General features: G+C 46.7%; 1 protein-coding gene across 1 annotated transcript in view; it reads right to left on the bottom strand.

Annotated features, from left to right (window-relative positions):
• Nucleotides 1-7,675, bottom strand: part of DHX34 (DExH-box helicase 34) — a 32,142-nt gene extending 24,467 nt beyond the window's left edge. The window contains exons 1-2 of the mRNA XM_006142122.3: nt 7,577-7,675; nt 1,942-2,934 (exon numbers count right to left, since the gene is read on the bottom strand). Coding sequence (XP_006142184.1) covers nt 1,942-2,646 — 705 coding nt within the window. The 5' untranslated portion in view covers nt 2,647-2,934; nt 7,577-7,675. The remainder of the gene's footprint in view (nt 1-1,941; nt 2,935-7,576) is intronic.
• Nucleotides 7,676-10,305: the final 2,630 nt, after the last annotated feature.

Below are 10,305 nucleotides of genomic sequence, written 5' to 3'. Positions count from 1 at the left end.
GGCTGCTGCTGAACATCGGTTGATAGTTAACTCTGCTTGCTGGAACTGTTTCCTGAAACTGCACTGCTTGAAGTTACCAGGAACCTGCTTTCATCAATCAAACAATTGTTGAACTGTATCGATGATTAATAGACTTGCCCTTAATCAAACCCTGAATGGTTTCTATTGTTAAAACATTATGAATTGATCATTAGTACACGTAGCCCCTCTCCCATTTACTTGCATGTATCCCATTTTCAATAAAAAGGCATGGCGATTACTAGCAGTTGTCACTCCTCAGAGAGCGATCTTAGAGGAGTGTCCGGCTTAGGACGTGCATGAAAAAGCGCGAGGCCTTTGTCTTTCTTTCCCTCCAGCGTCACCTCCATCGAGCAAACCCACCCCCGCCGAGGCTGGTCCCCGGCAAGGGCCAGCCCCATAGAATGTGGTAAAAATCCTGGGCTCAGTGACTTGAAAACCACACCAGGTGCCTGGGTCCATGCATGCCCCAAATCCTGACAGGATAAAAAAATGGAGACAGAATTACAGTGTGAATATGTCCCACTGCTGAGTACTTTTTCTCTCTCCCTCCCTCTCTCTGGCAGCCTATGTGCCTTCTGCAATTAAAAACAAAAATAAGGGGGACCAGAAGGTGGCATGGTGATTAGGGTGCTAGACATTCCCACATGGCTGACCATGGTTCAAGCCCCGGACCTGGTGGCTTGCTTTCTCACTTTCCCTCCTTCTCTGTGTTTCTCTCTGGCCAAATTAAAATAAGTAAATGACTAAATAAACAACTTTTTGAGAGATTTTTGTTACAGAGCATGTGCGCTTGCCAGAAAGACAGAGAGAGACAAAGAGACTGAAAGCAAGAAATCATCCCCCGGGGGGATGGTCATGCCGCAATCCCTTCTCCTCCATTCTCCTCTCGGAATCTTAGGCACACGCACCCGGTGTGAGTTTAAGCAACCGGGTTTGGGACTAGAACTGCAGTCGACTACATGGGAGTCCAGTGACATAGCCATTACACCAACTGCTGGTCCCCTAAATAAAATTTTACTTTTAATTTTAAAAAGGGACCAGCAGATGGTGTAATGGTTACGTTGCTGGACTCCCATATAGGTTCGAGTCCTAGACCTGGCGCCTTAAAACTCATGCCAGACATGTGTGTGTGCATGCCCAAAATCCTGAGAGGAGAATGGTGAAGGGGTTGTGGCATGGCCATCTCCCCTTGGAGGTGATTTCTTGCTTTCTGACTCTCTGTCTCTGTCTTTCCAGCAAGTGCACACACCCTATAGCAGAAAGTCTCTCTAAAAAAATAAAAACAAACAATAGTGATAACCTCAGAACATCAAGTGTAACTGGAAGCAGGAAGAGGGGTTTGGGGTGTGGAATGTTTGATTTTTTTTAGGTGGTTACATTAATATATTCAATTTGTGAAAATTCACTAAGCTATATGTTTATGACACATGCACTCTTATGTGTTTAGAGTATTAGGACTTCAACACAATTTTCTTTTTCTCTTTAAAGACTTTATTTATTATTATTATTTAATTTGCCATAGGGCATGTACAGTCACCCGAGAAAGTGAAAAAGCAAGCCACCAGGTCCAGGACTCAAACCATGGTTGGCACTGTGGGAATCCAGCGCCTTAACCAACATACCACCTGCTGGTCGCAACAACACAACTTTCCAAGTGATAAAGCCAAGATGGTTAAAGAAAGTTTCTTGAATACTGTTTCTTTCTTTTCTTTTCTTTTTTTTTTTTTTGGTTTGTTTTCCTGCTGTTAAAGTGCTATTCTGAGCAACACTAGCACTTTTGTCATTTGGACCATATAGAATCATGCACAAGAATCATCACTGGGTCGGACATGATTTACACTTTTGATCCTGCCACATGGACAAGCAACTTATTCCCCAAGGTCATACTGGAAAACCATAAACTTTGTATATCCTGCTTACCTGTGACCCATATTGACTGAGGCTCTCAAAGCCAACGCGCTTGGCCAGTGAGATGCAGGCGATACGCCGGGGCTGGGTGCATGCCACATGACTGAAGCCAGCGGCCAGCAGGTACTGAGGGACCTGAGTAGACTTGCCGCAGCCTGTATCACCAGCCACCACCACCACCTGGTGCTCTTTCAGTGTCTGCAAGATGCGGTTCCCATACTGGGCTATGGGAAGTGCTGCCCGCTCACGCTGCAGTTTGGCCAGCCGCCCAAAGGCCTGCTTCTGGACAAAGTCTAGGTAGTGTAAGAGGGCCTGGCGGAATTCAGACACTCTCTCCGGGGGCAGGCATCTGCTCAGCCCCCGAGAGCCACGTGTGTCAGGGCCAAGGATGGAGAGGTTGATGCGGTAACGTGGGTCATAAGTGCGAGGTAGGTCAGCCAGTGCTGGGATGCTGTGCTTGGTGTGTCCAGGGTCTTTTTCCTCCTTCCTAGAGGTCTTGAGATTCTGGAATCTCTGCAGGCGTTCAAAGAAGGTCCAGAACTTCTGGCACTCTTCAGACCCCCGACGGATGTAATCCTCCTCACGGAAGAAAGCATCCTCCAGGAGGCGACGTGTCTCCGGACAATTCCAGTCCCATTTCTTTAGGACCTCTTCCTTACTGGGAACTTGGCGGTGATCCCAGTCATCCTTGCCCTCTCTTATTCTGGGAGGAGGCATGTCACTAATCCCAACACTGTCACAAAATCAGCCTCAGTTCTGATCATCCAGACCAAATATTCTCATCCATTCCTCACCTCCAATGATAAGAAACCAGTGCCTGCAGTACAATGAGGAGCCTCTTTCTCTTCCAAGAGCTAATGTTCCTGTTCACTCATGGTACAGGACTACTGCAGATGACAGAGGCCAGGGGCCTGGCTGAACTGGTGATACACGGGACACCTCACAGCTTCTGTAGCGATCTCTAGCATGCGTGTAAGTGCATCCTGGATTTTCATGCGCTGGATGCTTGAGGGAGAGAGAAGACATTCATTTTTAGAAACATTTACTATATTAACCCTGCTGGTTCTCAGGCACTGAACTAGGAAAAGAAGGTAATGAGCAAGACTACCTGAGTTCTCACAGATGGCCACATCATACAAGAGACACACACTTCACCAACTTCACCAGACTGTAACAACCCAGTGACTGGGGCCATGATGCAGGAAGCCCAGGAAGCCCTGGAAGCCCAAAGGAGGTGCCTGCCCATGCTTGGGAGTCAGGAAGAATCCTGGAAGAGGGGCTACTTGACCTGAGACCTAAAAGAGGGATGTAAGTCACATGCCAATCAATAGCAGAACCTCGTAGTGAGAAGTAGTAACATGAGAGGTGTAATACAATGAAAACAAGGCCACGGTTCTTAATCTGGGGTCCACTGAGCTAAAGGACACTGGAACCCTTTGAAATTAAATACAAAATCGTGCAAGAGTTAAATTACAGATACAGGTTTTGATTATGGTGTCTAGCCCTTCCAAATCTCACATGCTTCTGATGACCTGTAAGTCAAAGAACTCCTATTGGTTGGACAAGTGACAAAGGCCTGACCAGTCACAGTGCTCTGGCCTGAGTAGTGGATACATGACTCAAGCAAGGCCAATTAGTGCCCTTCTCTGGTATTGACACTTGGTTACTAGGAAAGCAAGCTCTCAATTTATCTACTGTGGCTAGGAAAATCTGACATAAACCTGGAACTCTTTGTAGAGTAGCCCTGGAACAGGATAGTCTTTCCTAAAAATACATGCCAGATAAAAGTCTGCATATGGCACAACGAGGCACACACAGGAATGGTCACTGTGTAACTATAGGGAGAGGAGAGGTAGGAGAGGTGAGAGAGGGAAATGGGGAGAAGCTTGGCAACACCATTCAGTTCTTGAGGGTTTTAGTTCTCTTCAACTCTCCACAACTAACTACACAATGCCTTTTTGTCTAAAAGTTTGTTTTGACTCTCGGCTGATAAAGTCATAATAAAGAGCATACTTCCTCTAGGTGCAATTTTCTGGAGGGAAGTGCATCAGTCAGATTCTTAAAGGGTTCGTGACCTTAAAAGAATGGAGAGGGACCAGCATAATGGTTATGTCTCTGGACCCCCATGTAGTTGACCCTGGTTCGAGTACTGGACCTGGCAGCTTAAAATACACTAGGTATGTGTGCATGCATGCTCAAAATCATGAGAGAATGGAGAAGGGGTTGTGGCATGGCCATTCCTCCAACAAGCACACACATCCTATAGCAAAAATTGCCCCCCCCCCCAAAATAAGGGGTGGTGGGACCAGCAGTTGGCGTAATGGTTATGTCACTGGACTCCCATGTCCCGGACCTGGTGGCTTAAACTCAAGCCAGGTGCATGTGTGTGCGTGCTCAAGATTCCGAGAGGAGAATGGAGAAGGGATTGTGGCATGGCAATCCCAACTGCGGGGGGGGGTGGTGATTTCTTGCTTTCTGTCTGTCTCTTGTCTTTCTGGCAAGTACATGCGTCCTATAGCAAAACCAAAACAAAAAAGGGTAGAGAGCCTTCCTTGCTAAAGGCTTCTTTTTTTTTTTTTTTTTTTTTTTTTTTAAGAGGTTTTTGCTATAAGGCACGTGCACTCGCCAGAAAAAGAGAAACAGAGAGACAGGAAGCAAGAAATCACTCCCAGGGGGTGGGGACCAGCAGTTAGCATAGTGGCTATGTCGCTGGACTCCCATGTAGTTGACTGTGGTTGGCGTCCCGGACCCGGTGGCTTAAAACTCACCCAGGGTACGTGTGCATGTGTGCCCAAGATCCCAAGAGGAGAATGGAGGAGAAGGGACTGTGGCATGGCCATCCCTCCTGGGGGGGGCGATTTCTCGCTGTCTCTCTGACTCTGTCTGGGGAGCACACGTGCCCTATAGCAAAAACCTCTCAAAAAAAAAAAAAGGAAAGAAATTACTCCCAGGGGCGATGGCCACACTGCAATTCCTTCTCCTCCATTCTCCCCTTGGGATCTTGGGCACACAGGCACATGTGCCCGGTGTGTGTTTAAGCTACCAGGGCCAGGACTCAAACCGCGGTCGACAACATGGGAGTCCAGCGACAGAGCCATTAAGTCAGCTGCTGGTCCCAAAGGCTTTTTTTTTTTTTTTTTTAAAATTATTTTAATTTTGTCATTATTATTATTATTATTATTTTGAAGTTGACCAGAGAGAGAGAAGCAAAGTGAGAAAGCAAGTTGCCAAGTCTGGGACTTGATCCATGGCTAGCTACATGGGAGTTCAGCTGCCCTAACCGCCAGGCCACCTGTAGGCCCTCATTTTGCTAAAAGCTTTTAAGTCTGGCAGATTTGGGTTAAGTATCAGTTTAATCACTTACTGAGTGTGTGACCATCAAGGTAACTTCTTTGGGGTGGTATTCTTCATTTATAAAATGGGTATACAATTTCTATCTCCTAACATTGTAATGTTAAGCCAGCCAGTGACATGATGGTTGAAGCAGCTGGATCCCACATGGCTGACCACACCCAGCAGTCCCTGACCTAGCAGCTTGAGACAAGCCAAGCACATGTGTGCATGTGCCCAAAATCTCAAGAAAAAACAGAAGGGATTGCAGTATAGCCATCTCCCGTGGGAGATGCTTTCTCACTCTCCCTCTTACATTCTGATCCACACACGCACCCTAAAACAGATTAAAAACAACAACAACAAAAAAACATGGGCCCAGCAGGTGGCCGGTTAAGGCGCTGGACTCCCACTTCGGCAGCTTGAAAATCACACAGGTGCATGTGCATGCATGCCCAAAATCCCAAGGGAAGAATGGAGAAAGAATTGTGGTATGGTCATCTTCCCTGGGGGGAGATTTTTTACTCTCTCTAGTAAGTGCACATGCTCTATAGCAAAAATCTCTACAAAGCAAACAAAAACACATCACAATGTTTATCACCCAGCCTGGAAAAGAAAAACTAAATATTAGGTTGTTGGAAAAGTCATGTCATATTTTTCCATGTTTTTCTATGCAAAAATGTGTCATGACTTCCTGACGACCCAACAGTAACGTTTTCCTCTACAGTAGAGAGAACTAACAAAGGGAAAACAGCAAGAGGAATCAGGGCCAATCATCTGGGAAAAATTAGAATGTCTTCACTCTTTTATCCAAGAGCAGAGTTCAGAGATTTGATGTCCACAGTTCCAGGGGAAAGAACTCAGGCCAACCTGGAAGTTACTAGAGTCAGATTAGGGTCTTTTGGGTAAAAACTTGTGAACTGGCACAGCTGTTCCCACAAACATCACTTCTTGGTAAAGACCTAGGCTGGGTGATGCCAAGGCAATTTCAGAAGGAATTCCTGTTCTAAGATTGAAGAGAAGGTCTTGGAGGATGACCGTGATATTGAGTGATTTTCAGAAAGAAAGTCAGAATGGTGAAAAGGAACACCTTCCTCTCAGGTTGTGTATGCCTGGCACAACTGAGAGCATCCCTCTGAGGCTTTCCACTGATCTTCTACCTTCTCTGTAACTGCATCTCCAACCATCTCTTGGTCTCTTCATCTGTCTCTCCAAGCCTTATGGCCTCTAACACGTTTTTGTTTCTGTAGATCTCCTCTCTACCTTCCCATCTTCAGGCCTGTCTTCCCATCTCTTTTATCTGAGTGTTTACTCTGATTCTTTTCCCTCCTCATCCCTCTTCAGTCCTCCACTTTCTTCATCTGCTTTCTCATTTTTATAATAGTCTGGAATCTATTTTTTCCAACCATTTTTGTCTCCCTTCAAGTCACTCTCCACCACTGTCTTCTCATCTCTGATATTTTGTCTCCCAACTGTCTGAAGCTAACACTTACTGCTTACTTATGTCACCATGTGTATTCTAAATCATACATATGAGGGTACTTGAGAAAGTTTGTGGGAAAAGGAATTTGTGCAAAAACTTTGAAATCCAAGCCTCGATTTTTTTCCGGTAACACAAGTTTTCCGTTAATTTCTTCAAAGATCCCTTGTATGGACACACACACACGCTTTATCTTATAGCCCCAAGAAGCTGTTACTGCTCCTTATTTTACTGAACCACAGTGAAGGCAAATTAAGTGGCAGATGAGGAATTTAGAATTCAAATCTAGGGACTGGCGTTAATTTCCTCCTTTCCCCATTTCTCAGCTCGATTCTCCAGCATCTGTCGGGTCTCTCCAGTTCACTGTCTCCACCTTCCCAGCTCCCCCATGAGTCGGTGAACTGGTCCCCATTTCGGCCGCTCTCTGCTCGCGTTCGTGTCCCGCTAAGCTTCCCGGTTGCCTCCCAACTTCCTGGGGGAAACACATGTCTCTCAACCAGCGCTCTGCGGCTCCTCTCGGTGGAACCTACCAGCCTGCCCTCGCTCTCTTTAGTTTTCGGCTTCCCTCCTCTCCTAACCTCCCCATCTCTTGGCCCCTAGGTTTCTCGAAACTTCTTTTCGCGCCTCCATTTCTTTCCATCTCGAGCCTCTCTGAACCCCACGTTCCATTAGGCTGCATCTCTGTCTGCTCCTGCCGTCTGTTCGGCTTCCTCCCAGGCTTCTCCTCATCTCGGGACGTCCCTCGCCCCTGGGGTCCTTTCTAAACTAACTCCAACTCGGAATGCCCAGGTCCAGCTCCGGCCACCACCGCCCCGAGAGCCCGCTCCTCCCCCTCACCTCACTAACAGCCGCGAGGGCCTCAACTTCCGGTCCCAAGCGTCTCCTCTCGCGCCGGAAGTCAGTCCTGCGCCTGCGCACTCTGCCCCACAGCCCGACCCCGCCCCGCCCGGCCGCATACAGAGGAGCCAGTGTCGCGCGGCGGGCCGCCCAAGACCTATTGTGCGCCTGCGCAGAGCACACTCCCGCCCCGCCTTGCTTTGGGCGGAGCCTCGAGGGACTCCACCTTCTAGGGGCGGGGGGGGGGGTTGTGGCGGGTTGTGGGGTGTGCCTCCTGCTGCGCAGGGCGCCAAGTGCACCTCAGGATCGCTTGGACGCCGCGGGTTCTAACCCAACCAGGACGGTGATCAGGTTATTAAGACAGCTCCTGATAACTCTGCTTTTTTATTTTCTCAGTGTTTTGAGGGTATTTTTTTCAATAATTGTTTTATGTAACTTTATTTATTTAATTTGACCAGAGAGGGATAGAGAGAGTGAGAAAGCAAGACGCCATGTCCGGGACTTGACCTGCTGTCTGCCATATGGGAGTCCAGCGCCCTCAACCACCACGCCACCTGGGGTCCCCGTCACTCTGCTTATTAATGTACAACTCACTAATTAGTAATCCAACTTAACCACTAGCTCCCAGTAGAGGCCATCTCTGTCTTGGAAGCCTGTACCCCACAATAACCTGAAGGGCACAGTAAATGCTTGCTGAATGACTGAGAAAAAATGAGCCCTCTTCTGTGTAAATAACACCACCATAGGGAACCCAGAAATTTCAGTGTTTTATTTTTAAAGTGCAGAGTACTCATAAAGCATTTTTCCATAAAGCATTTCCCATTTCCCAAAACTCTTTGCATTAAAAAAGAGAGAGAGATTTTCCAGAAGGATTTTTAAGAAGAAAAAATAAAGTGCATCCTCATTGGTCCTAGATGTGCCAGTTGGCACAGGATTGAACTTTGCTTTCCTCTTCTTAAAAAAAAAGAACTATTTTGTTTAACTTTATTCATTTATTTTATTTTGATCAGAGAGGGACAGAGTGAGAGAGAGAGCGAGGGAAGGTAAGAAGGCGAGTCATCAGGTCCAGGACTCAAACTGCGGTCAGCTATGTGGGAATCCAGCACCCTTAACCACCACATCCCCTGCCACCCCCCAGCCCCCATTTCTGATATAAGAATGATACCTACTTTTCAAGATTGTTGGGGAAAATATGTGAAAGAGTATATGTAGGGTAAGTAGGAAACTTGTTTTACTACTGTGTATATAGGTGCTTAATAAATGTTAGATCTTTTATTTTATTATTGTATCCTTCCTATTGTTATTTTTCCTTGGGATAACGCTGCCCTTGAGAAGGTACAATCTGCAGTTCTGGAGTAGGTTTTGGGTGTTAGGGATACAGCAGTGAACAAAACAAATAAGGTCCCTGCTTCCAAGGAGCTCACATCTCGGAGTGATAGAGACAGACAAAAAACAAAAAAATATTGGTCCAACCTGTGGCGTAGTGTTAAGGCAGCTGGATCCCACATGGCTGGTAGCGCAATTCGAATCCTAGACCAAGCAGCCTGAAAAACACACTAGACACATGTGTGTGCATGCTGAGAAGAGAGAAATGGAGAAGAGACTGCAGTGTGACCATTCCCCACAGGAGGTGCTTTCTCATCTTCCCGCCCCACCCCCACGAGCGCACTTGCCCTGTGGCAAAAATTTTAATAAAGAATGTCAAGCACAACTGTCTGCTGTATGAAGAAAAACAAGGCATGAAAGGAGCATGTGAAATGATGCTTTTTTTTTTAAAGAATTATTTATTTTATTTTATTTTTTATTACTATTATGTTTAATTTGACCAGAGAGAGAAAAGGGGAAAGTGAAAAAGCAAGTTGCCAGGTGTGAGACTTGAACTGCAGTCAGCCACATAGGAGTCCAGCACCCCAACCACCACACCACCTGCCAGCCTTGAACGATGCTACTTTCATTAGCATGATCCGAGAAGACATCTCCCTTAAAGTCTGGGAACAGTGAGATAAAGAGCCAGGGGCTGCCTGAGCTGGGGGAGCATTCAAGGACTGAGACGGGACCAGGGATGGGTTCAGGAATGTCACATAGACTTGAGTGACTGGAGAGGGAGAGGAAGAGTGGGGAATGAGGTGAGAGAAGCGTAGATCACTTGCATTGTTGGGAGGACTTTGGCTTCTAATCTGAGGAAGGACATGAGACATGATCTGACTTAGCTTTTTTTTTTTTTTTTAATATATTTTTCTTTTTTTTTTTTTTTTTTTTTTAAAAGGGGTTTTGGGTGTGGGGGACCTGGCTCACCAGAAAGACAGAGGTAGAGAGACGGAGAGCGAGAAATCAGTCCCTGGAGGGATGGCCACACCACAATCCCTTCTCCTCCATTCTCCTCTTGGGATCTTAGGTACGCACGCACACAAACCCGGCGTGAATTTAAGCCACTGAGTCTGGGACTCGAATTGTGGTCAACTACGTGGGAGTCCAGCACTTATGCCATCTGCTGGGTCCTATAATTTTTTTTTTAAGAGAGATTTTTGCCATAGGACACATGCATTTTGCCAGAGAGACAGAGAAAGACAGAGAGAAGGTGAGAAGTCACTCCCTAGAGGGATGGCCACAACGCAATCCCTTCTCTTCCATTCTCCTCCTGGAATTTTGGGCATGCACATAGACATATCCGGCGTGAGTATTGGGCCACTGGGTCTGGGACTCAAACCGCAGTCAGCCATGTGGGAGTC

Source organism: Tupaia chinensis, unplaced genomic scaffold (assembly GCF_000334495.1).
Source record: "Tupaia chinensis unplaced genomic scaffold, TupChi_1.0 Scaffold000067_1, whole genome shotgun sequence".
Classification (NCBI taxonomy): domain Eukaryota; kingdom Metazoa; phylum Chordata; class Mammalia; order Scandentia; family Tupaiidae; genus Tupaia; species Tupaia belangeri.
Note: the sequence above shows the minus strand (reverse complement) of the source record. Positions and strands in the feature narration are given on the sequence as shown.